The sequence below is a fragment of the Periplaneta americana genome, chromosome 1 (genome assembly GCF_040183065.1).
Source record: "Periplaneta americana isolate PAMFEO1 chromosome 1, P.americana_PAMFEO1_priV1, whole genome shotgun sequence".
NCBI classification, from domain to species: domain Eukaryota; kingdom Metazoa; phylum Arthropoda; class Insecta; order Blattodea; family Blattidae; genus Periplaneta; species Periplaneta americana.
Genome location: NC_091117.1, coordinates 166,528,595 through 166,556,340, shown reverse-complemented (window position 1 = coordinate 166,556,340; position 27,746 = coordinate 166,528,595). Strand labels below are relative to the sequence as shown.

The 27,746-nt window shown below is 34.9% G+C and overlaps 1 protein-coding gene across 2 annotated transcripts in view; it reads right to left on the bottom strand.

Annotated features, from left to right (window-relative positions):
* LOC138703440 (neuropeptide F-like) overlaps positions 1 to 27,746 on the bottom strand; it is a 471,250-nt gene that overhangs the window by 36,098 nt on the left and 407,406 nt on the right. For both annotated transcript variants that reach the window (XM_069831308.1, XM_069831314.1), the window contains exons 3-4: positions 16,095 to 16,205; positions 7,159 to 7,210 (exon numbers count right to left, since the gene is read on the bottom strand). In XM_069831308.1, the coding sequence (XP_069687409.1) occupies positions 7,159 to 7,210; positions 16,095 to 16,205 (163 nt within the window). The remainder of the gene's footprint in view (positions 1 to 7,158; positions 7,211 to 16,094; positions 16,206 to 27,746) is intronic.

Genomic DNA, 27,746 nt, shown 5'->3' with positions numbered 1-27,746 from the left:
TAGTCTGCTATATGAAAGTTGCATGTGTACATCAAAGCTGAATGTACGGGTATTTACACAATCTGGTTTTAATATTTTGTTTCGTTGGAAATGGGGAACAACTGAATGATTAAAAGGGGATTTAGCGATGCAACTGCAGTGGGAAGCAGACCATATCATATGAATAAGTCAAGCGTCTCTGAAAGCCACATTGACTTTCAGTTTAGTGTTCGAAAAGAGCTTGGCAGAGTAACGTTATGATTAAAGAGATTCGTTAAGTGTACAGGACTATGAAGGCTTGGTAAACATTTTCCGCGTTACGGAGAATGAACACAATTCCATGTTATTGTTCTAATTAATCCGTCAGCTAATTGACAGCAACATGTATTACTTTTATTTCAGCTGTGATTTTTACAGTGTGGTTATGTAATTCTTTGATCCATGTTCACGTCCAGTAAACAAAATGGAAAAACAACAACGCAACGTGTATTAGTTTTCTTTCAGATATAATTTTAATAACATGCTTATGTCAATAATTATTTGTTCATTTGTTTTATCTATGTTCACGTTCGGTAATCAAAGTGAAAGACAAAGTTCAGAAGATGGTTTATTTCTAGTGTCTGGTTTATAGACATTATTCCTCTATCTACACTAGACCTAATATCACACTATGAGGAATTATATCATTGATTAAAGTTCTCGTTAACACTTTGTTAAAACCATAAAATTTACTTAGTCTTACGTTAAAAAGTGTTAAAATTGTTAAAAAAAAAAGGTATATACCTTCGACAGATGGCCCGTTTCAACGCTATGTCACGTCATCCTCAGTGTCTCTTGAACCACTGGTGATCTTGACTCTACGATGAGCATTTGTGGATGGTAGGGGTGGGGGTGTGTTGTTCCTATGGTGGGGGCTGGCTGTTTGTGTATTATGATGTATTATGACGTCGAATAATGTGTGTGTATTGAACTGCAATTGTGTGTTAAGTATATATTGTGGGTATGCTATTGTATTCTTATATATTTCGTACTGTTCTAGGATGTTTAATTGTGAACTTTTTGGTGTGATGTGTAAAATTTCCATATCTGTTTCTATATTATTGTAGTCATTATTATTGTTGATAATGTGGTCTGCATAATTTGATGTGATGTAGGGTTTGGTTATAGCTTTAATATGTTTATTATATCTTGTGTGAAAGGATCTTCCTGTCTGTCCTATGTAAGAATCATATTTCTTAGGTTTATGTTAATTTTTTCCTATCTTTAAAATACAATTTTCCTGTAGACTAAATAAAAATTAAAGCTCTATAATGACGGAGTCCATTAAATTTTAAAGGTGGATTGTAGAACAAAGTACATTTTTGCTCTTTTAGTCTTAACTCTTTTAAAACTTTAACAAATTAATTGACAGCTAATCTGATATTAACTGCTCGGTAATACTCTAGTTTGAACTTCAATAAATGAGGAAGCTTACATTAAATGCTGAAAGCTCTTATACGAAGATGAAGCTAAGATTAATATACATTGCGACGCTCGAATTTCGTTCCGATCCATAATCATCCAGAAAGCTGACCAACTTTGCGAAATATTACATCCTCAAAACCCCTTTAATAGTTCTACATAATCTCTCATCCAAACTTGCTCTACAAGTTTGTGTCAGAATGAAGCGGTGGTGGTTCAGGTGATGCACCAACTTGAAGTCATCCACATATTACGTCTATGAGTGATGTTTTATGAGTTTTCTTCTATTAATTTAAAGCCGACATTTCTGAGGATCTGTAACACTCGTAATCTCTTGTCTTTAAGGTTTTATAGTTTCAACACGTGGTATCCTCTGAGAATGAAATCGTAAAACTGTACAAGCACAGTATATACAGTCACGAAGCTTGAGTTGTTGAGGTTGCTAGGAACAATAGACTGTGCCGGTACTACTTCGCATTGTCTGTATTGAGGCTATAGTAGCGATCCTAGTGGTTAGCAACTATCTATGGATGCATATTTACTATGCATTGAGCTTCGTGACTGTATATACTAGACTGTGGTACAAGCACTAAAATAGAGGTTAATCAGTGGCGTAAAGACAATTAAATTTCTTGACAGCAGAAGGAAAAGTTTATGCAGTATTGCCGAGATTTCGGTATTTATACAAGTAAGCTAAACGAAATATTACAATTCATTTGAAAAAAAAATAACATTAATTTCCATGGATTTAGGGAATTTCATTCGTTTTATAAAATAATAATAATAATTCAAATAAAATTACTTAAGACTTTCATGAGATTTTTTCTATCGTCCACAAATATAATAGCTAATGTGAGTCAACAGTACACAATGAAGATCATTAATTAGCTATGATCGTGAGCTCAAATTGTACCCAGAACATGGTTGTTTGTTCATTGTCAAAATGCTGCCTGTAGCCCGGATCTTTATGTAGTTACAGGTTCTATTCTTTCTGAATTTGAGAGCAGAAGTATTTGATATTTAGGATATTACCAATAATATTATATCATATTTAAATGTAATACCACATACCTTATATTCTTGATGTAATTCATAGATTCCCATATTATTCTACATTTTTTATTTTTATTTTAGTAGTTTATTTTACGACGCTTTATCAACAGCTTAGGTTATTTAGCGTCTGAATGAGATGAAGGTGATAATGCCGGTGAAATGAGTCCGGAGTCCAGCACCGAAAGTTACCCAGCATTTGCTCATATTGGATTGAGGAAAACCCCGGAAAAAAATCTCAACCAGGTAACTTGCCCCGACCGGGAATGAAACCCGGACCACCTGGTTTCGCGGCCAGACGTGCTAACCGTTACTCCACAGGTGTGGACATTATTCTGCAGAAAACTAGATTATATTTAGACCTCTGGGATAAGTTGTCGATATTCTAAAGAACAATGTAAATATTTAGATTTGAGAAAAGCAATGTCTGAATAAACAGCTATTCTAACTGAACACGGTCTCTAGGATAACCGCCAAGCTTAACTCGTGGGTGAATATCGCAGAGCAAAAAATAATAGAAGTGCACAGCGCATGTTACGACAGGGAAGCAGAGAACAAATGGTACGCTCCTGGTGGTCTGGCTGTGAAGCTTAACATTTGAAAATTTGAGCGCGATATTGGTGGTTTTGTTGTTAAAGATGAATGTTGTTATTTTTGTGTGTTCATGTTATTTAACTTAGATAATAAGTTAAAATTTCAACAGAACAAGTAAATAAAATATTAGTTGTTCTGATGAAATTGTCACTTATTTTCTTAATTAAATAAAATAAACATACAAACGACTCATAAAATATTTTCGTCTATTTTGTTGTTCTGTGTGGCTTTCTGTTGCCTGCGAGATATATCTCGTATACAACGGTGTTTCCCACTAGCATTCAATCAGAAAATTCCATTGAAACGTTTAGCGCTTCTGGTGATCGGGCAACAAAACAACGGACTGCATAGTCTTGCTACTGAAAACTCCTCTCTCAGTTTCACCCCCCTGGCGAATATTGATGGAGTCACGCCAATTGAGGACAGTCTTTAATTGTATTAACAATGTTACCGAAAGACCGACTATTATGTGAAACCTAACATGAAGCAACACTTAAAAATTACTTGGATATTAGAGAGTTTTTGTAAGTAAATCATTGGGCTTATTTTTAGAATCAATTACATCTGAATTCACATCACATTAAAATGCGTATATTTTTTAAACATTCCAAATAGTGAAAACACTTGGGAAATAAAATCCTTTATGATTGGACTCTTATTGTTAGCAGAATTAGCACAACTCGTTTTACTGAAAGGCGATTTCTAATTTCATTTTTATAAGATGCATGCAACTAAATTATTGCTCACAATTTATTTACAGCATGCAATGTAATTGTTGGAACATATTACTTACTGGCTTTTAAGGAACCCGGAGGTTCATTGCCGCCCTCACACAAGCCCGCCATTGGTCCCTATCCTGAGCAAGATTAATCCATTCTCTATCATCATATCCCACCTCCCTCAAATCCATTTTAATATTATTCTCCCACCTACGTCTCGGTCTCCCTAAAGGTATTTTTCCCTCCGGCCTCCTAACTAACACTCTATATGCATTTCTGGATTCGCCCATACGTGCTACATGCCCTGCCCATCTCAAACGTCTGGATTTAATGTTCCTAATTATGTCGGGTGAAGAATACAATGCGTGCAGTTCTGTGTTGTGTAACTTTCTCCATTCTCCTGTAACTTCATCCCTCCTAGCCCCAAATATTTTCCTAAGCACCTTATTCTCAAACACCCTTAACCTATGTTCCTCTCTCAAAGTGAGAGTCCAAGTTTCACAACCATAAAGAACAACCGGTAATATAACTGTTTTATAAATTCTAATTTTCAAATTTTTTGACAGCAGACTGGATGATAGATTTTCTCAACCGAATAATAACACGCATTTCCCATATTTATTCTGTGTTTAATTTCCTCCCGAGTATCATTTATATTTGTTACTGTTGCTCCCAGATATTTGAACTTCTCCACCTCTTCAAAAGATAAATTTACAATTTTTATATTTCCATTTCGTACAATATTCTCGTCCCGAGACATAATCATATACTTTGTCTTTCAGGATTTACTTCCAAACCTATCTCTTTACTTGCTTCCAGTAAAATTCCCGTGTTTTCTCTAATCGTTTGTGGATTTTCTCCTAACATATTCACGTCATCCGCTTAAACAAGAAACTGATGTAACCCGTTCAATTCCAAACCCTCTCTGTTATCCTGGACTTTCCTAATGGCATACTCTAGAGCAAAGTTAAAAAGTAAAGGTGATAGTGCATCTCCTTGCTTTAGCCCACAGTGAATTGGAAACGCATCTGACAGAAACTGACCTATACGAACTCTGCTATACGTTTCACTGAGACACATTTTAATTAATCGAACTAATTTCTTAGGAATACCAAATTCAATAAGAATATCACATAAAACTTCTCTCTTAACCGAGTCATATGCCTTTTTGAAATCTATGAATAACTGATGCACTGTACCCTTATACTCCCATTTTTTCTCCATTATCTGTCAAATACAAAATATCTGGTCAATAGTTGATCTATTACGCCTAAAACCACACTGATGATCCCCAATAATTTCATCTACATATGGAGTTAATCTGGGCGGCCGGGTAGCTCAGTTGATAGAGCAGCTGGCTACGGACTGAAAGGTCCGGGGTTCGATCCCAGGTGGTGACAGGATTTTTTCTCGTTGCCAAACTTTCAGCCTCCTATAAAATTGAGTACCGGGTCTTTCCCGGGGGTAAAAGGCGGCCAGAGCTTGGTGCCGACCACACCACCTCAGTCTAGTGCCGAGGTCATGGAAAGCATGGGGCTCTACCTCCATGCCCCCCAAGTGCCTTCATGGCATGTTACGGGGATACCTTTTTTATGGAGTTAATCTTCTCAAAAGAATATTGGACAAAATTTTGTACGACATCAACAAAAGTGATATTCCTCGAAAGTTATTACAGTTAGTCTTGTCCCCCTTCTTGAAGATAGGTACGATTATGGACTCCTTCCATTGTTCTGGTACAATTTCCTTTCCCAAATAGTAAGTACAAGCTTATATATTTCGTTAGATAATGCGCTTCCACCCTCTTGTATTAATTCTGCTGGAATTTGATCCATACCTGGAGACTTATAATTTTTCAGATTTTCTATCGCAATTTCGACTTCAGAAAGTGTGGGTTCGGGTATAAATGGCTCAGCATTTTGTATTTCAATTTCGTCCCGATCATTTCTATTTGGCTTATGTATATTTAGTAGTTGTCCAAAATAGTTTTTCCATCTGTTCAGGATTGAATGAGCGTCTGCAAGCAAGTCACCATTCTCATCCTTGATCACGTTTACCCTTGCCTGATATCCATTCTTGAATTCCTTTATACCCTTATATAAATCTCTAATGTTTTTATTTTTACTATTTGTTTCTACCTCATTCAGTTTTTCCTTCAAGTAATCTCTCTTTTTATTCCTAAGCGTACGATTTGCTTCCCGTCTTTTATTGAAATAATTATCTCTATTCGCCTCAACTGGATCCTGTAAGAATTTTAATTTTGCCTGTTTCCTTCTTTCTACTACCATGCAACAATCTTCATCAAACCACGGTTTCTTTTTCTTAGTTTCATAATAACCTATGCCCTGTTCAGCTGCAATTTTGATATTATCTCGGATATTTTCCCACATGCTATTAACATCTAACTCTTCCTCAACTTCGTCGGAACTTGCTAATACGGCAAACCTATTTGAAATTTCGACCTGATAATGTTGCTTAGTTTCCTCGTCCTTTAATTTCGGAATATGAATCTTCTAATATTAACTTCTTGTTCTACTCGCTTGGCTACTGATAGTCTTTCTCTTAGTTCTCCAATTACCAAATAATGGTCAGAATTACAGTCTGCCCCCCCTGAAGGTTCGAATGCCTACTATACTAGTATGTCTTCTTTTATCTATCAAGATGTGATCTATCTGGTTATGTGTCAATCCATCTGGAGAAGTCCAAGTATATTTATGTATATCCTTATGGGGGAATGTTGTACTTTTGACAATTAAATTTTTTGATGTGGCAAAGTTGACTAACCTAACTCCATTGTCATTACTAGTTGTGTGTAGGCTCTCTTTTCCAATAGTTGTTTTAAAAATATCCTCCCGTCCTACTTTAGCATTGAAATCCGCCAATAAAATTTTCATGTGATATCTAGGTAACGGATCAAAAGTCTGTTCCAATTCCTCATAGAAGCTATCCTTTATATGGTCGTCTTTCTCTTCTGTAGAGGCAACAACATATTGTATAACTAAATCAACTAGAGAAAATTGTTCACTTTATTTGTCACCATATTATATGAATTTTATTTTATTGAACTGAATTTTATTTATTTATTGGATAGCTTTGGTACTGTATTTGCCTATTGTTTTTATTGTTTTCAGTGAATGAAAAGGGATTTAATGTGTTGTAGGCTTTTTTTTCAAAATGTCCTGCTTTTTTCCTTCAAACTTTTTGATCTGGTCACCCTAGGTAGGAGAAATGGGAGTAGTCAGTCCAAAACCTAAAATAACCGTCTTTATTTAGTAAAAAGTACTTGAGCCCCTATCTCTGATGTGAAAATTCAAGATGTATTGTCTGAAGTATTACTTTAAGGAAACCATTTACTTACTGGGGCTACATCTTGTTCAGGAACTGGTCTCAGCTCTGCCCGCTTGCCAAACCTGAAACAAACGAAACAACACACAATAAATATTTAGTGAAATCAGCACTATTGCGATAGAATAAGTATTCAGACTAGTAAGCTGAATTCTTATAAATATCCCACTTCTAATTTAAAAATATAAAAATTTATTAATACTACAACATAGTAATTAACCTATTTTTTGAGTGCATAAAATTAAAGAAATATTATTATTTAAGAATAATCTGAGTGCATATAATGCAATATCATAGAAGAGTAATAGCCATTAAGACAATTTATTAGTTATATGTTCATAAAATAAATACTTATGTATATAAGTAGAGCTGATAAAATACGAGTATGTATTTTTTTTTGCCATTTTTAAGGTGAGAGCATAAGCACACGAATTTAATATCGTGAGTGCATTTGGCCGAAGGGTGCCTTACTGAACGCTGGAAGCAATTTTTAATAGCAAATATAAAGCTTATAAACTTATAAACTATGAAATTAAGTAATTATAGGTGCAAACATCTATCAGAAAATAATACCCACCACATGCCTTGCATTATGTCTACCTTGAAGCAGAAATGGTTCAGTCAGTGTGTACTATTCCAGAATGCTGGTAGTACCGGTACTTTAATAAGATCTTTCAGATTATTTTAAATTTTGGTTTCTCATAATGGATGTCAAAATTATCCAGAGAAAATGTAACTCATATTTACTTTGTCCAAAACAAATTTCAGATACTTCGTTGGGTCCACACCTGTGGAGTAACGATGAGCGCGTCTGGCCACGAAACCAGGTGGCCCGGGTTCAATTCCTGGTCGGGGAAAGTTACCTGGTTGAGGTTTTTTCCGGGGTTTTCCCTCAACCCAATATGAGCAAATGCTGGGTAACTTTCGGTGCTGGCCACAGGACTCATTTCACCGGCATTATCACCTTCATCTCATTCAGACGCTAAATAACTTAAGATGTTGATAAAGCGTCGTAAAATAACCTACTAAAATAAAAAAAATAATTAGTTGGAAAAAGAGCCCATAATTCATTATCTTTCAAATACCATGAGACTATATTTAATCTATGTCTCCATATATTCTTCATAATTTAAAATTAATGAAAATAAACTATAAATCCGGTATTTCACTAAAAATAATATCTAATGGGAGACAATTAATAAATAAAAGAGAAATATGCAAGACATCTAACATAATTAAAACAACTTAAAACGAACAAAGATAAGTTAAATAAATTCAGGGGGTCAGAAGCAAAGGAGTGCAAGTGCACTTAAGTTATTTTTTTTTAGGAAATGTGGTTGAAAGTACTTAAGCTTTCGTAAATTCCGTGAAACTTTTTATTTCAATTTTGGTGTGTGGTGTGGTTAAAAGATATATTCCTTTGCCACTAAATTTTTAGATAATTTAGCTTCCCCTGATGCACTTAATTCACTTTCTAAAAAAATGTCACTTGTACCCCTTCGCTTCTAACCCTCTCAATTGACTTCCTTACATAGAATTATTTCCTGCTATCGGTCCCTATCCTGAGAAAGATTAATTCAGTTCCTAGCATCATATCCCACCTCCCTCAAATTAGTTTTAATATTATTCCCCCATCTACGTCTCAGCCTCCCCAAAGATCTTTTTCCTTCGGGTCTTCCAACTAACACTCCATATGCATTTATGGATTCACACTACATGCTTCATGCCCTGCCCATCTCAAATGTCTGAATTTAATGTTCCTAATTATGTTAGGTCAAGAATATAATACATGCAATTCTGCGTTGTGTAACTTTCTCCATTAATTTTAAAATGTTTGTGTCAATCTTCAGTTTTCTTTCATTATATATGAGATAACTAATTATCTCAATAGTATTATGTTTTGTTACTTAAGTAGTCTATATTATTATTATTATTATTATTATTATTATTATTATTATTATTATTATTATTATTATTATTTAATATCCATATTTATTTTGTTACACAATTCTCTATGTTCTACCACTCTTCTTAAAACTTAATTTAATCTACTTGAAGACTGGTTCTGTATATTTCATATACAGTTGTATGCTTACTTCTCACGTAACAGTTTTAGATGCAATATGTTAAATTCCACTCTATTTTGTTAGGTTCGCCAAGTAATAATATTGTTACATTTTTAATTTTATATATTTATTATTATTATTAAACACTTTTCCTAAACAGGGATTGCCTAGAAGACAAATTATAGGCTACCATTTACAAAAACAAAATTTTGAATAGTACATTTTGCATGGATAATGTTATGAATATAAAAAAACCAATGCAAGAAAGAGAAAAAATAAATAAATTACAGTGCAATGTCTTATCTTTTATTTTTAAATTTAGACCGACCAGAGGCCGTTTACCAAATTTATCTCTTTTGTTTTCTGTTTTCCATTTGTTTTCCTTTGTTTTACTTATACTAATACAAACACAACACCCATGCCCGAGGCGGGACTCGAACCCACAACCCTTCGGACCAAGCGATAGGGACATGCCGTGCCCCTACCGCTTGAGCCATCCGGGCCGGCTCTTATCTGAGGTGATTTCTTAACAATACAACTGAATCTTTCAACGCAAGTAAACAAATATTGGTAATTATAGATGATGGAAAATGAAAAGCCTTGCAAAATCACATTGAAAGACACTCTTTCAGCTTTCCCAATGACGGGACTGCCTCATTGGACAAAGCATAATAAACATATTGAGTGAAAACAAAAACAGACCACAAAAGAGAAATGAGGGGAACAAACAAAAGGGAAAATTAAGTACAGGAAAGATAATAGCATGCATATAACAGGCCTAAACATAGTAAACAGATTAGACATTCGAGGAAAGGTATCCCTTTTTAGGAAACAAAGTACAGATGGTATTTTAAAATGGCAAGTGATCCTCTGATAGCGGCAAGGGAAACATCACGAATGAAGTCGTTGTTCAGCTGGAACTTCTTGCAGAAACTGGCGAGGTATTTTGCCCCTAGCGCCAACCATTAGCCCAACTACTTCAATGGAGGTGAGGTGATATTTCTCCAAATAGAATGGAACTGTGGGCTCATAAATTCTGCATTTTTCCTGCGTGGACGTCAGCGGACTGTTGTTCCTGTGCCTCGAACCTGACTGTCGGGTCGATGATGTAGGCGGATGTAGAGCCTGGTGGAATAGCAAGCATGTCAATTCGCCGACAGGATCCCTCTTGAGAGATGCCATGGACTTCTTCGTGCACAGTGAGTCCTTTCTTCCTCAAGGCTTCGGCAATCATGGACCTGATTCTGTGATGTCTAGAGTTCCGAAGTGTCTCGCTGAAAGGACAGGCACCCAAAACGTGGCCAAGAGCTTCAATCTCACTGATACAACGACGACAGTGGTTTCCGTCTCGGGACCTTCCTGATATAGCACGCAGCGGACAAACATTAGCTGTCATTTTAAGAGCTTGTCTCCATTCACTGCTAGTGAGGCGATCAGGTTGTCGGATCCATTTATTGGCGGGAGTGAACTCCTTATGGAGGATGAGTCGTCTTAACCCTTAAATTGGCAAAACTTCATTTCTCACACTAGTTTATTAAACCGTGTGGGACTGTAAAGAAAACAACTATCGCAATGTCCATATTTTATATGTTGTACAATTTTATAGTATTGTGAAATTTTGGTTAAATATAATTTCCCTACCAATTTTTTTCTATTGTTCTATTAAAATTATAGCTTACCTGTTGTATCCTATAGGATAATTTGCGATTTTAAAGGTTGTCTCTGACTTGGTAAACAAAGGGTGATTTGTTTTATATGTTGTTGGTATTCTTTTAAAAACATTAAAGAAACATTATTTAACTGCTTATCTACTTGCGATATGTATGCCTATTATCACAAAGAACAATAGTAATTTCGACAATATATTGTCGAAATTACTTGACAATGGATGTAAATATTGAAATTTTATTCATGTAATTTTAATCAAGAGGTAAACGTAATTACACCAATTTCGCTGACTATCAAGTAATTATATCCAACTCCGAAAATAACTTACAGAAATTTATATGTGAGTTAAACAGAATAGCAAAAGAATATAATATGTTCATGTATACGAACAAAAGTAAAATGATGATATTTTGGGGGCAAAATACAACCCAAGATATAAGAATGTAATAGAGAACGATACCGGTACTGTAAGTAAACAAGTTTAAATTTTAGGAAGTGCTATGTCTTATATAGCTAATCTTGAATAGAACAGAAAAATACAATTTTATTGATTAATTACATGATATGCAGACATTTAAGAAAAGGGCTAGAAAGAATACTGTTCTAGGTTATACAAAGTGATATCTGCTCCAAAGTTATTGTATTGCAGTGAAAACTGGATTTTAAATGGAAAGAACAGAGTTTTTGTCGATGCGTTTCCAATTCACTGCGGGCTAAAGCAAGGAGATGCACTATCACCTTTACTTTTTAACTTTGCTCTAGAATATGCCAATGGGAAAGTCCAGGATAACAGAACGGGTTACGTTAGCTCCTTCTTTATGCTGATGACGTGAATATGGTAGGAGAAAATCCACAAACTATGAGGAAAAACATGGGAATTTTACTTGAAACAAGTAAAGAGATAGGTTTGGAAGTAAATCCTGAAAAGACAAAGTATATGATTATGTCTCGTGGCCAGAATATCTTACGAAATGGAAATATAAAAATTTGAAATTTATCCTTTGAAGAGGTGAAAAATTGAAATTTCTTGGTGCAACAGTAACAAATAAAAATGATACTCGGGAGGATACTCGGTTGAGAAGTTTCTGTCATCCAGTCTGCTCTAAAAAAGCTGAAAGTTAGAATTTATAAAACAGTTATATTACCGGTTGTTCTGTATGGTTGTGAAACTTGGGCTCTCACTTTGAGAAAGGAACAGAAGTTAGGGGTGTTCGAGAAGAAGGTGCTTAGGAAAATATTTGGGGCTAAGACGGATGAAGTTACAAGAGAATGGGGAAAGTTATACAACGCAGAACTGCATGCATTTTATTCTTCACCTGACATAATTAGGAACATTAAATTCAGACGTTTAAGATGGGCAGGTCATGTAGCACGTACGGGCGAATCAAGAATTGCATGTAGATTGTTAGTTTGGAGGGCGGACGGAATAAGATATTTGGGGAGGCCGAGGCGTAGATGAGAGGATAATATTAAAATGGATTTGAGGAAGGTGGGATATGATGGTGGAGACTGGATTAATCTTTCTGAGGACAGTAACCGATGGCGGGTTTATGTGAGGGCGGCAATGAACCTCCGGGTTTCTTAAAAGCCATAAGTAAGGACAAAACTACACTTGCGTCAAATGAAATAATGCTTCTAAGGAGGCTGAGCGAACGTCGTGGCCGTTCTGGAAGTTATGGCAACAAGAAATATTCTGTTATCACCCGGGATTGAACTCTATATCTTCCAGTTTACAGCCTGTTCCTCTACCAGCTGACGTACCCGGCCCACCGACAATAATGATAGCCTAATATTAAAATATTTTCGGAATATGTATGGTAAGACTTTCCTGTGTTACATTTCCACGTACCTCGTTTACATGTTTCGACCTTTTTATGGGTCATCTTCAGAACTGGTCGTTGTTGGTCTTGTTTCCTGTGAGGGTGTGTTCCTGTGGTATAGTGTAGAGTCAAAGAGTGTGTGTGTTTTGAAGTTGAGTTGTGTGTTGAGAATACATATATATTCCGAAGTGATACAGTGTTAAAAGTTGTGTAATCAAGATGTACGTTAAAATATTTTTCTGACGATATAAGCATTAAAGAAGACTTGATACAATTTCACGATAAAAAATATACATAGTTTTAACTCATTGGCATCTAATGTACAGTACATGTATCTAATTTTTAAAATAATATTTCATTGTTACTGTAAGCAAATCGTCAAGAATGGCACGCTGTTCTTTATATGGAGACTGAAAGGCCGGTTGCTCGGTTGGTAAAGTGACTGGATAAGAAATGGAAGGATGCTGCATGGTCAATGCTGCGAGTCCACCAAGTGTTACTAATCGGAATTTCTCTTACTGGGGTTGTCCACCTATCGTGACACCCCAATTTTTCGATCACGAGGCTCGGTAGGCCTAAATTCCATTTCACACCTTATAATCTTGAAAAATGACTTCAGTATCGTCTGGAATCGAACGCAGGACATCTTGGTTCATAGTAAAAGACACCAGAGATTGTCAATGAAATAGAAACAATGAGAGTTACAGAAAATCGAATTCGACAATCCCAGCTCCAAACCGTCCTTATTTAACAGAAATGTCACACATTCTACTCGAAATGGAATCCCTCGTCTCATTGGTGAGAACGACAGGCGAATACTGAACCACAACGGAAGTGTATGTGTGTGTGTCTAATGCCTACCCACCTCACTTAACGTGATTCGGGTTCCACATACTGAGGATAGATGGCAGAACTGTGACCCATTTTCAGAGCATCTGAAGGTTGCTTGATTAAATTCCTATCTTCTTCTTAAGAAATTTCATGATGGTAGGCAAGAATTTGAATCGTAATTCCCGGTTTGAAAACTGAAACCGGTTTGGCTATCCAGTGTGCCTATTTTATAACTATAATATTATAATACCTAAAACGGCGTAAGGGATTTATCATGGCATTAGGATATAACTAGATAATACTAGGTAACAGTTTTTAAAATCATACTTTTTAAACATTATATGGAACAATGTGTGATATTTTTGACACGAATAATTCCATTGTTTGGTAGAATACAGCTGAGCATCGATACTGTTTAGCACTCGAACACTGGTTTTTGTTTCGAGGATTCGCAGTGGGCTTTGGAAAGTACATTGATCTGGCGGTTAATCTGATTACACATTTCAAACTTGTATTTATCCTAACAGGATCAGAAACATTAATATAATTTTACGGTTGCATACATATCCAATGAAGTGTGACGATGAAAGAATTTATCTGCTGTAATCACCTTTTTGTATTTCTTTGAAAATAAAAAAAAATTATTGCTTCAAAAAGGTTTGGAAATGTGCAATTACATTCTAAAAAGTACAATATTAGTTATTAGTTACTGTCCGAAGAAGGTCTGACCCTCACAAGTGATACCAAAAAGCACCACTTATGAGGCAACTAGGCCAGGAGATAATGGGGTAGAGTGTAGGTAAGGTTTAAAGAGAAACAATGAATTTATATATTTGATTCATTGGACAACACCAGAAAGTCACCACCACCACCACCACCACCACCACCACCAATTACGAATTAGAATTTACGACCTTCTCCAGGTCTCATCTCGTAGTCTTCTGGAAGGACTCCTTTTTCGATTGCAATCTTTTATTTGATCTGTATATTACTGCATATTGTAAAGTCTTTGAATTTATTATTTTTGGGAGGGATGAGATATGCAAATGAGAGGAAGAAATTATTACATTTCACGACCTTATTAGCTACAAAGTTATACAGAATTCTTGAGACAAGCAAGTAAATTAAGGACTGATGATAAAATGAGAACACGTGATAAAGCTGAAGTGCAGGGAGAAAAATATGTTCTCACAACAGCTTTTTCCACCATCTCATCTGATCAAAATTGAACGTTTGTCCTTGTAGTGAGAAACTATCAGAGAGTACTGATTGTAATATCTAGACATTGAAACCATTGTTATTATTATTATTATTATTATTATTATTATTATTATTATTATTATTATTATGGAGCAAGAGTAGAATGAGAAATAGTCAAAAAGAAAGAAAACAAGTCCTGCAAACCACTTTGTTCATCACAAATCTTATAGGATGCAGGTATAGGAAATCGAATCTCCATCAATTTTATGGAAATTACACTGTGTTTAGTATTGTTCTCTTTTAATATATGTTGTTTTCTAATGCCAGGCGTTTGACAATAAAGTCATTTGACCTCTTGCACTCCAATATTTTTCAAAGATATTGTCATGGTCAGCCACTGAAGCACAGATTTTGAGGTGTTCCGAATCCATTTCTTGGTTTGAGTTGCACAATGGACAGTTAGGGGACTGATATATTCCAATTCTATGCAGGTGCTTGGCCAAACAGTCATGGCCTGTTGCCAATCTAAATGCAGCTACAGAAGATTTGCGTGGTAAATCGGGAATCAACTGTGGATTATGATGCATAGAGTTCCATTTTTTCCCCTTGTGACTGTGTTATCAAATTTTGTTTGTTGAAGTCTAAGTATGTAGATTTAATAAATCTTTTCACAGAGTAATACGTAGATTTAGTAACAGGTAGCAGTGCTGCCCTTCTTTGCTAAAGTATCCGCATTCTCGTTTCCCAGGATTATGGGATGGTATCCATTGGAATACAATTCTTTTATTGAGTGTTATTAATTGAGGGAGCATTTTAGTTATTTCTGCTGTCTGAGATGAAAGTGTGTGTCTAGAGACTATTGGAGTCTGACAATATAACTGCATTTTTAAATTTGTTGATGTGGCGTAGAAGATTCCTGAGACTTTCACTTATTGCAATGATTTCTCCATCAAAACTTGTTGTTCCATATCCAAGAGTTCTATAAAGTGAGAAGAGACAGCACGTGACACCTGCACCGGCACCTTGTTCTCTGGAGATCAGGGATCCGTCGGTGTATAAATGAAGCCAGTTTTGTGGAGGGTACCTAATACTAATTATCTCTAAAGACAATAATGGTTTCATTATTTCAGTGTTTAATACAACTACAGGATCTCATGGGGTCAATTCAGTTTTAATGTAGCAATAATTAAATTAAAATAAGAGGAGAAATGAAATATTCCGAGAATCCTACCTAAACAGCCCGTTTTTTCGTCATAAATCTTACCGGATTAGTCTTCTGACTAGTAGTCATAGTAGTTTACGAATACTGTGGAACCATTTCTGCTTAAAGGCTGAAGCAAGTGTTTATGTTTCTTCTCACTCACCTCGGCCGGGTGCGTGGTGCATAAAAGCGATCCAATTCCTGGAGTTGCAGCATTTTCAGAGCATTCTCCACCTTGGAGAGCTCGTGTTGCCGACCAGAATCGCTGCGCGGGCTACCTGCCACCAGGGGCTACACGTTAGCGGACTCCTACCCTTCTACAATACTCGGAAGTGTTACAGAATTTCCGTTTAATTATAAATAATTGTAAAGTACTATGTAAAAACACTGCTTTTGCAAGCTCACAATACGTAAAGATTAATTTTTGGTGCTTCAGAATATATCTGTTATGGTAACAATTGATATTAGAGGAGAAAAATTCGGTACGGCGCCGGGGATCGAACCCGGGTCCTTGGTTCTACGTACCAAGCGCTCTAACCATTGAGCTACGCCGAATATAAATGATAATATACATGTCGAAATTGGAGCCAGGCCACAAAGGGAAAAACAGTGGAGGAGATGGATTCGATCCTGTGCTGTGGATTGAACTTCGGCGTAGCTCAATGGTTAGAGCGCTTGGTACGTAGAACCAAGGACCTGCGTTCGATCCCCGGCGCCGGAGCGAATTTTTCTCCTCTAATATCAAGCTCACACTAGCTAGATGGCCACTAGCACGAGGATATTAAATTGGAATGAACATAATATATCATAGGAATAACATATTCTACTATCGAAAATATGGCCATAGTCACTGTTAATGTAAATACAATCTACTTTACGTTAAACTTTAAATTATATTAAATAACGAAAATATTTCTGTTCATATCAGACGAAAGACATCATAAGTTACAGAAAAAAATATGCACATTAAATCACAGGAGCGTAAATGTAAAGGACTATTTAAAGAATTCTGACACATTGATATAGGTGGTTTTCGTTGCCAAGAGGACGGTTTTGTGAAAGAAGCTCATATACGGAAACATTCTGACGGAATCACATTACATTCAGAAAATGGTTGCATCTGAAAGGAGTATCTCTATTATTACGTTAGTGTTAGGCGTTTTACCACATTATTCACAATACTGAATATGTTGCTTTTCTTTTCAACCACAAGCACTGATGTTCTGTTTGGCTTTCCTACGCCGCACTCTTAAATTCGATGTCATCTGCCATGTTAAATTTTCATTACTAGAAGCACTACGTCCCATGGACAATTTCCTTCTATAATTTTCCCTACCTTAGCATCATGCTCTTGGCATTCAAAATTTCCTATATCAGTTTGTGGAAATTATTTTTAGTCACCGTGCATACATAGGTTGATTCACAAGGTTTCATTTAAACTTTGGGAACGTGCACAGTGCTGCAATTATAAAAACTTTTGAATATGAACCTACGTCGGCCGAATTCAAATTTCGGTATTCTGGGTCCATTAGATTCTAAATCACTTTTCGGATCGGTAATAATATTGTGGTTTAGTACCTAAATAATTCTTCACTGCCTACTTGAATATAGTAGTAGCTTATTATACAAAAGCTATTCGGATTTCAGCAACCTAAGCACTGTTAAGAAAATAAACAAAAACAAGATATATTATATACAGGGTGTTTCAGAAATATTTTGACAAACCTTGGGCATGTTCCTCACACCAAAACAAGAAAAAAAGTTCATATAAACATATGTCCGAAAATCCTTAGCTTTTTTTAGTTATTAATGAAAGGATATAATGAAACATCTGTTAGATATTGTCAACTTGGTAGCAAGTGTTGCAACGTTAATCAATTCAGAAACTCATAACAAATGAACCGTTCAGAGCAGAAGTGGTGTAAGTCAAAATTGGGTAATGAGGTTTAAAGTAAAAATTCTGTAAAATAGAGCGCAAAGTAGCAATTAATATGTCCTTCGTGCTATCCACTGACTACTAATAGTTTAAATAAATTGAATGTTAATTGCTACTTTGCGCTGTATTTTACAGAATGTTTAGTTTAACTCTCATTACCCATTTTCGACTTACACTACTTCTGCTCTGAACGGTTCAAATGTTCAAAACGTTCTCCTCTTACTTCCACACACGCATGCACTCGTCGGATCATGCACTCCTTGGCAACACATAGCCACCTAGGATACAATGGGTGCATCAACAGACTTGTGTCGGTAACATAATTCGGTTATCTAACAAAATTAATATTATTATCGGTTACAAACTTAAGTTGTCGGATTGTACTTCGAAACGCGTCGAACGTAAACTTCCATTGTTACGAGTTTCTGAATTGATTAAAGTTGCAACACTTGCTACCAAGCTGACAATATCTAACAGATGTTTAATTATGTTCTTTCATTAATAACTGCCGGCTATAGCTTGCTTGACCACAAAAGAAATAAACTAATTACAAAAGGATTGGAAATTACACCTATTTATGAACATCTCAACCACTACAGACAAAAATGGCTTAACCATGTCAATAGGATGGACCGTTCCAGACTCCCAAGACAAATTCTCCGCTATATACCACATGGAAGACGAACTTTGGGACGCCCCCTGAAAAGATGGACGGAGACCGTAACAGGCCACTAGGCCTAATACCTGCAAGGACGATGATGATGATTAATAACTAAAAAACTAAGGATTTTCGGACATATGTTTATATGAACCTTGTTTCTTGTTTTGATGTGTCAAAATATTTTTGAAACGCCTTGTATATAGGCTAAAGAAAACCTGCTACTCTGCACTACTCCCCAACGCAGTCACACTCTGAATTAGGACATTTGAAGGGTCCAGAGCCATAGTGGGCCAAGCGCCATTTATTAAAAACTGAGAAAGCAAGGGTTAAAGTTAAGTGAATACCATAGTTTAATGAAGATTGACATATCATTTAGTTTTAATATGTATAATTTATATTATTTACTATATGTTTCCATTGAATTATAGTAATAACTTCATTTTAACCATTGTTTTCTACGGTTTTAGTAAATGGTGCTTGGCCCACTATGGTTCTGAACCTTCATTTATAATGCTGTAAGAGAGCTTGTTTACATCTAAGCTCAGCTATGATTTGACACCACCCATCAACTCCTCGTTGGGGATAAATTTCTCAATCATGTTGTTACAGGCGATGAATTTGCGAACATTGAAACCAAAAAGCAGTTAAAACAGTGAAGTCGCCCTGAATGGCTTAATCGGTATAGTGCTGGCCTTCTCTGCCCAAGGTTGTGGGTTCGACCCCAGCCCAGATCGATGGCTTAAACGCGACAGCTCCATGTCAGTAGATTTACTCGCATGTAAAAGAACTCCTGCGGAACAAAATTCCGGCACACCGGCGACATTGATATAACCTCGGCAGTTGCGAACGTCGTTAAATAAAACATAATTTAACTTAAACTGTGGATGCACATTATATTCCCCAAACAGGCTCACAATTTCTGCTAGATGGTATTGTCAACCATTGCATAGGGTAAGAAATGGGTGCTTCCGACTGAATTTATGGCACCAGGAAAGCTCAGGTACTGTGAAACACTAAGAAAATTGCACAGGACCATTCAGAACAAAAGGCGAAAGTCGTTAAAACAGTGTCAAATCATGGCTGAGCTCCCACAAGGTAGAGTTATTTGACACGAGAGTACAAACTCTCCTACTACGTTACGATGCATCTTAACTCAGTGAATAACTAGCCTAGGCATGTAGGTATTTTTAATATAATATTTCGTTTTCGTTGCTTACTTTTCTTAACAGCCCATCGGAGGTTGAAATCCTAAGTATATTTAGTATTTACCAGTAGTATTCTTGTGATGTTTTATATGGAGGCCAGGCGCCGTGTTATCGTTATAGGGCAGTGGTCGTCAGCACTCGCTGAAATGTGCAATGCATACGCGGTGCTGTCCCGTGTACACTGTCGTGCAACAGAGAGAGATAGAGAGCATACCCGCTGGCAGCTACGGAGTGCATCCTAGTGCACTGCGTTTTCCGCGGGTAAGAGAGACAAGTCCCAGCGTGCTCTGTGCTGACGACCCCTGATATAGGGTAAAGGTTGGTAATATTGTGATACTAATAATATTATGATAGTTATTTTTGAGAATTCTTTACAATTTTACTGAGCGAGAGGAAGATCGGTTTTTTGCGTCAACATATTAAGGGAATGTTCGTGCACAAAACCGATCCTTCTCTCGCTCAGTAAAATTGTAAAAAATTCTCAAATAGTACTATCATAATATTATTAGTATCACAATATTACCAAACTTTACCCTAAGTTGTAGGCCTATCTATCTAATGTCAGATGCAATATGGTTCAAATATTAGTTTAGAGTTAACCCTCGACGTACCGGCATTATTTAATTACAATGTCGCAACTATTAATAATATCAAAATAGGATTTTCACTAATGATAAATCAATTATATTATTATTTAACTTGTCGGTTCAACATGTTTACTAAATCAAAATATGAGTTGAGTGTAGCGAACTGCAGTATCAATGCAGGCACAATTACTGTAAATGTGTGACGTTATGCGTAAAGAATAATGAATCAATCCGAGAAGGAATGTGAACTATTTCAAAGCTTCACGATCTGCGAACTGGCTTATGGTATGTCTGTGTTTGTTAGCTGCAAATTAGAATCCTGCACACATGCGTTCCTAATATTCTTATTCAAACTTGTTTCACTTGGAGTTCTATGCATACTACGCAAAACATTTATTTATTCTTTTGAAGCACTATGTATGGGCAAGAACAAACCAAAATTTAACATGAAGGACATGAAAACGGACAGAATATACACTAAGCAAGTATTTGACATTGTGAAGAAAAACATCGCACAAGGAGGAAGTGAGTAGAAAGACGGTTTATAACTGAAGGAAAGCTGCTAGCTCTCCGACAATCTAAATTTGAGGAGCCGAACATAGGTAAAGAAGGAAATTGACACAATATAAGCAAAGTATTGTAAAAAGTAAGAGAGTTCCGAATGGAACTTACATTCAAACAAAAGGGACTAAGAAGGAACAGTGAACAGACTTTTTTTTTTTTTTTAGTTTTTTAAATTTTTATTTAGAAAATTTGGAGGCTCTGAATTATATATATATATATATATATATATATATATATATATATATAATTACAGATTTTCAAATCAGTTTATCCTATTTTCTCTTCAAATTTCTGCTAGTAATTGAAAAAAAAACACTACTGCGTCATAACGTATGGCTTCTCTTATTGTAAACTTCCAAGAAATCACGCTGCCATGGCTACCACACGTACAACAAGAGACACCTGCCGCTAACTTGAGAAACTGACAGTACAGGCAGCTTGATCCTCAACTAGTGCCCTATCTAGAACTAGTGATCTTACCCTACTTATTGGCTTTAGAATATAATACCTATCCTGTTCAACATATACTTGGAGGATCTAGCGCAAAATAATGAAAATAGAAGCAGATATCATCCATCAGAAGAACCAGGTGCTCTCATGAAGACATTTAACTTCCATTAAGGGTAAGATAGTGGATGAAAGCACATGCAGACGTACAGATATATTTGTTTAAGTATATTTATAGATGAAAAAAAAACAGCTACCATGTCTTCAAATAGATTTGATAAATAATTACGTCCTTTTCCATTTATGGTCATGTGATTGTATACAGGAAATAAGTACATGGCCATGTTAAAAGAATGAATTGAGTGCCTTTTATAAAAATGTTACTTTAATAGATATCAGGAACAAAGTAGAAGAACAATTATTGCATTTGGATGGCTAGAGTAGAGAAAAGCGTATAACCAATGAGAGGAATAACGACAGACTATCACACAGTGGTAAATGTGCACGTGCTTTTCGAATCCTTGCAAGAAGATTACGGGACTGAACGAACTACGAGTACTAGCTACAGTACATAGCCTATGTGAGATCCAAATTTAATTACCACTTGTCTCTATGCGGACTTCACCATTGTAAAAAGCGACGTACACAGCTTTTAAGGAATTAAAGACTGAAAAGAGGAAAGGGAATTAGGCCTAATAAAAATAAAATAATGACCAGCATCATACATTCAAGGATTTAGTCACTTGTTTAATTCCGTCTGTGCTTATCCATATCATATACTCAACCAACACAACAGTGTGTTAAAAAAAAAAAACACTATGCAGTCGGTTTAAGAAGTGAGGCAACTAAAAACAAAAAAGTGATTTGCACCACCGTCTAAGTGAAAGTCCAGTCCAATCCACTGAGCTTTCTGGCTTGGCTTCATCCCCTCCCTCGCTAATCATCCCTCTGTAACCGTGGGACTACTTGCGGTACCAATATTTTTGGGAGATGTGTCTTGCCCGGTCGGTGCACTGCGATTCTTTAAACACAGTATAGATATTAATTAGTTGCAGAATTACCTGATCATACGATGAACATGTCATAAGGCCAAAACTTAAGACAATACAAGAAAAAAAATTAAGAACTAACCATGGTATTTATAAGTGAACAATCAATATTCATTCTCATACCATATTCCGAGATTCGAACCCGGTCCCACTGAGTTTGTGTTTCGATACGCTATAATAATAATAATAATAATAATAATAATAATAATAATAATAATAATAATAATAATAATAATAGAGTATAATAATAATAATAGTACGAAATGGAAATATAAAAATTGGAAATTTATCCTTTAAAGAGGTGGAAAAATTCAAATATTTTGGAGCAACAGTAACAAATATAAATGACACTCGGGAGAAAATTAAACGCAAAATAATACTATAATACTATAATATTATTAGGATCAGCGATAAATTTTGAATGTTGATATTATTTTTAATGGTGAGCAATATGTTCAAAACATCAGGATTCTACCATTTTACTAGAAACAACATTACATACTTATCAGTTTCTTGAAAAGTTATATAGTTAAACTGTTGCAGTGAATTCCTTTCAGCGAGTAGAATGTGTTTATTTATGACCACGGATATGATCTTTCATGGCTAATAGTGCGTTATTTTGGTATTGCTCGTGCTTTAATAAAGTCAGTATTTTTAGTAAATGGTACTGTTATGCATGCAATCACGCAAAAGTTCAATTGCATCAACTGAATTGACGTTTTAAACGGTGTACTTTTTATATAAATAGATTGTAAAGATATAATTAACATGTCACTGAACTGAAGGTTCATTTCAGTATTTTATTCCAAAGCTACAAGTTTTAATAAAATGCAATTGAAAATAGTCTGTTATGGAATATGCAACTACTAAGCTATTAGATTTAGCGGTGAATTGAAGTCATTGCTGTGGAATTAAATCCCGACTACAGTATAGGTGATTGTGTGTTGCCAATGTCAAGTTTTGAATTGACTTGCATGAGTCTCACCGTTTCCTCTAGGATTGAGTGAGAAAGTCCAAACATATGCTTGGTAGGAAGTAATTGAAGAAATTAATGAATTTTCGAGGATATTTACTTTTATAATAGACCTATATGGCTGCCCAAATGATATTTATTAATTAGGACATTTTATAGGGTATTTTCTTTTGTAACAAATGGGCATATGGATATCGAAATAGTATTATTGAGGACATTTTCAAAAATATTTTCTTTCATAACATATGGATTTCGAAATAATATTTGTTTACTGTTTATTTATTAGGATGTTTTCAAGAATATCTTTTATAACATGTGACATACGAAATACTGTCTGTTAATTAGGACATTTTTTACGATACATTCTTTTGTAATATATGGTTATCGAAATACTATTATTGAGGACATTTTCAAAAATATTTTCTTTCATAACAAATAATATTTGTTTACTGTTTATTTATTAGGATATTTTCAAGGATATCTTTTATAACATGTGACATATGAAATGCTGTCTGTTAATTAGGACATTTTGACGATATTTTCTTTTGTAATATATGGCTATCCAAATACTATTATTGACGACATTTTCAAAAATATTTTCTTTCATAACATATGGATTTCGAAATAATATTTGTTTACTGTTTATTTATTAGAATATTTTCAAGGATATCTTTTATAACATGTGACATACGAAATACTGTTTGTTAATTAGAGCTTTTTTGACGATATCTTCTTTTGTAATATATAGCTGTCGAAATACTATATATTAATTACCATATTTTCGAGGATCTTTATTTTCTCTTGTAACATAATAGGAGTGTCGAAACACAATTTATTAATTTGTAATACAATATAAAATAGGTCTATTAACATTTAATTATCTAGGAAATGTGTAGTATAATATGAATAATGATGCCTTATGATTGAATTAAAAGATTATGAGGAAATTAGTAGAGTAATCAAGCGGTGTTTTGGAGGACCAGAAAATTAAAAGCTGCATCTATTATGACAAGATTTTACAATTTTTCTAGGATTTGCTATGTTGTATTACTATGATACCTATTGGAAAAAAGCTACAAGTGAAATTTAAAACGAATGGATAATAATAATAATAATAATAATAATAATAATAATAATAATAATAATAATAATACCAGACAAATAAAGAGAAAACTATGTTATTTACAGTAAATTGAAGCGAAACTATTTAGTGTATAATTTTTTGATATTCTCAAGTACAGAAATGCAGAATAATCAAGAAGCCGCTGTAGAGATCAAGAACACTTCGTGCTTTCGCCGTATAGGTCCTACGACCTGCATCAAAGTCTAATGATTTTATTAGAATAAAATTATGATATAACTCGGGACTAAAATGCTGCATATTATAATTAATTTTAATCTCATTATCAGGGAAAGGATTTATATGTAAATACATATTTACTTATAAAGCTAATATAATTTATATTTTGCATTATCTTTATGTTTCACAATGTGTAGGGTTGAAAAATCCTACTTTTATTTTCCATATTTTTCCATATTTTAGAGTTTAGTACATATTTTCGTTAATTTCCATATATTTTCCATATTTCATATAAAACAGTCCATATTATATTAGGTTTAACAATAAAACAAAACAAAATTCCATTAACTTTTAAAAATACATTTCAACAATAGAGATTTAAACACATGTTCAGTAATCCCTTTAACATCAGAGTTATTTGAAAATTAGCAGTCCTATCAACAATGGGAAAGTAAGTTACAAAACTGTATTAATTTAATTTAAAATTTTTAACAGACTTCAGTTGTGCAGCTCAACAGTTAAATGCCAGTCAGAGTACACATAGGTTCAGTTTTGTAAATCATACTATAAAGACGGTAAATATGCCAAAAGTACGTCATTCAGTCAATTTAAAATCAAAACTAACAAGTTACATTTCAGAATTTAAAGAAGATGGTTTATCAACTGACAATAAAATATTATTTTGTAATTTGTGTCAGTGTGCAGTATCATCTACACAAAAGTTCCTGGTGCAACAACACATTACAACTAGTAAACATCAGGCCAACAAACAACTAAATTCCAAGCAGAGACAATTGTTTTTAACACAACCAACAACATCGAATGTAAGATCTGAGTTTAACATCGACCTGTGCCGTTCTCTCATCTCTGCTGATATTCCTCTCTACAAACTAAAGAATAAGGTCTTCAGGGAATTCCTTGAAAAATATACTCAACATACAATCCCGGATGAGTCAACACTTAGGAAGACGTATGCTCCATCCATCTACGATGAGACAATACAGAAGATAAGAGATGAAATTAAAGATAGTTCAATTTGGGTTTCCATTGATGAGACTCCCGACAAAGAAGGTAGACTTGTTGGTAATGTAGTTATCGGTTTGTTAAGTGAACAATATTCTGAACGAATTCTTTTACATTGTGATGTTCTAGAAAAGTGCAATAACAAAACTATAGTTAAACTGTTCAACGAAGCTATGGGTATCCTGTGGCCAAAGGGTATTATGTACGATAATGTGTTATTCTTTATTAGCGATGCTGCCCCTTATATGGTCAAAGCTGGACAAGCATTATCTGTTGTATATCCTAAATTGACTCATTTTACTTGTGTGGCGCATGCATTTCATCGTGTGGCAGAAGTGGTCAGAGACAATTTCCCTAAAGTAGATTTGTTGATTTCATCAGTGAAAAAAGTATTTCTCAAAGCTCCCAGTAGAGTTAACGTGTTGAAAGAAATGTACCCTGAAATTCCATTGCCACCAAAGCCAATTTTAACTAGATGGGGTACATGGCTAGAAGCAGTTGAATATTATGCCGAACATATAGACTCTATTAACAATGTTCTCCTTGCATTGGACTCTGAAGATGCAGTCTCAATTGATACTGCGAAAACAGTTACCTGTGACATAAGTGTGAAGAATGACTTAGCTCACATTCAGCATACATTTTCATGCATCATAAAAACGCTCAAAAGTCTCCAAAATAGGCACCTTTCACTATCTGAAAGTTTTGAAATTATAAATAGTACTGTGGAACAACTGAATCGTGGTAGAGGTAAAGTTGCAGATGCAGTAAGAGCTAAGGTGGACACTGTACTTTCAAAAAACCCTGGATATGAAGAACTACAAAAGGTTGTTGCTGTGATGAGTGGTGAATCAACAGTGAAGATTAACTTGGACTTATCCCCAGCAGACATTGTGAAATTGAATTATGTACCAGTTACTTCTTGTGACGTCGAACGCTCTTTTAGTCAGTATAAATCTATCCTCAGAGACAATAGAAGAAGATTCACTTTTCAGCACTTGAAAGAAATGTTTGTAACCTATTGTTATGGTAACAGACAATAAAAATTGTGTTTTGTTGAAACTACATTGGAAGATAAGGTACGTCCATTATATTTTTTGTTTAGTTTGATTAAAATGTACCAATATTTAACGTACATAGTCATTTTTTTATAATTTTAAGTCCATATTTAATTCCATATTTTGGTAAAAATCCATATTTAATTCCATATTTTGGTAAAAATAACTACATATATATTTACATATTTCATATATTTTTAGTCCATATAAATCCGTTCCCTGCTCATTATATATTCTTCACAATAATGGGAATAGAAAAGAGATGGAAGCCACGTGATAATTTTTATTATATCATTATGTTTTTGTGGTTTTCGCATTAATTTTATGCATGGTTTCATTTACGTTCTCTTTTGCATCTGGTTTAATTACTTATTGCTGAGATGAAACTGATCCTTTGTCTTTTTCCTCCATTTAAATGCAAAAAAGAAAACAACAACGCAGTAAATAAAATTATCACCTAGAAAGACCACAACTAATTCGCAAATATAGGCCTACTGATATTTAAGATAAAAAGTTATGTTCTTTCAATAAAAAGCTTCACTAATTATTACCTTCCTTCAAAAAGTCTCTTGAATTATAAAAGTATGCCACACGTAGGCCTATATTAGTATCTGAAACTTAATTTGCAACTTAAATTCAGATATGAATCCTCTAAAATGTTGACAAAGGTATTTTTACAGCACTGTTTGGCAAGGTAAAGCACTTCCTAATCAGTCGACGATGAGATGATGGTGGAAAATTGGTGGGATGTTGCCAGAAGTAATGGAGTTATGCTGAGAAAATCTGCACCCACACGATCATTATCCCGTTTACTTTTTTTTAGTTCGTTATTTAACGACGCTGTATCAACTACGAGGTTATGTAGCGTCGATAAGATTTGACATTCGCCTTGCTGTTGGGGAAAACCTCGGAATAAACCCAACCAGGTAATCAACGCAAGCGGAAATCGAAACCTCGCCTGAAAGCAACTCGGGATTGGCAGGCAAGCTCCTTAGCCGACTGTGCTAAGCCG